Source organism: Lipotes vexillifer, unplaced genomic scaffold (assembly GCF_000442215.2).
Source record: "Lipotes vexillifer unplaced genomic scaffold, Lipotes_vexillifer_v1.1 scaffold395, whole genome shotgun sequence".
NCBI classification, from domain to species: Eukaryota; Metazoa; Chordata; class Mammalia; order Artiodactyla; family Lipotidae; genus Lipotes; species Lipotes vexillifer.
Genome location: NW_006797390.1, coordinates 6,115,952 through 6,116,625, shown reverse-complemented (window position 1 = coordinate 6,116,625; position 674 = coordinate 6,115,952). Strand labels below are relative to the sequence as shown.

The 674-nt window shown below is 63.2% G+C and overlaps 1 protein-coding gene across 1 annotated transcript in view; it reads left to right on the top strand.

The window, feature by feature from the left end:
* Positions 1–539: 539 nt before the first annotated feature.
* PRMT8 (protein arginine methyltransferase 8) overlaps positions 540–674 on the top strand; it is an 81,832-nt gene continuing 81,697 nt past the window's right edge. Inside the window, exon 1 of the mRNA XM_007469450.1 lies at positions 540–614. Within this exon, the coding sequence (XP_007469512.1) occupies positions 540–614 (75 nt within the window). The remainder of the gene's footprint in view (positions 615–674) is intronic.

Sequence of the window (674 nt, the reverse complement as noted above, 5' to 3'; positions counted from 1 at the left end):
GGGGCCCTCGGTGTGCGCCCGGCAGCAGCCTCCCGCCCGGCCCAACCTCCTCCCCGCCCCCACTCACCGGCTCAGCCCCCGGGAGGGACGCGCAGGAAGCGTGTTGCTTCGCCCGCTGATCGGCAGAAGTTGAGAGGAGTTGTCGCCTGCCTCGGCCGGCCGGACTTTGCGAGCAGCCGGCGAGGAACCGCCGCCGCCTCCGCGGAGCCTTCGGGGCTCCCTCCCTCCTGCCTGGCCCGCAGCGCGGGTGGAGAGAGGCGGGGAGGGGGTCGCGGGCGCCACAGGAACTCGAAACTGTGTGAAGGAATCCGAAGCCGATGAGAAGGGAGGAAAATAAAACAAAGTGGGGACTGCAGGAAAGACTCCACCGTGGTTGATGGTACCGGCTGATGCTCCAGCAGAGGGACTGGCTTGGGCTTTTATTTTATTTTATTTTTTTCCTCCCATTTTCTCTCTCTTTCTCTCTTTCTCTCTTTTAAAGCGACGCCAGCTCTCTCTTTCGGCACTATCTCTGTATCACCAAACCCTTGCTGGCTCTTATGGGCATGAAACACTCCTCCCGCTGCCTGCTCCTAAGGAGGAAAATGGCGGAGAACGCGGCCGAGAACACCGAGGTAAGGAGATGAGAGGCCGGGCTCGGAGACCCCGCAGCCCGCCGGGACCCCCGCGCCGCG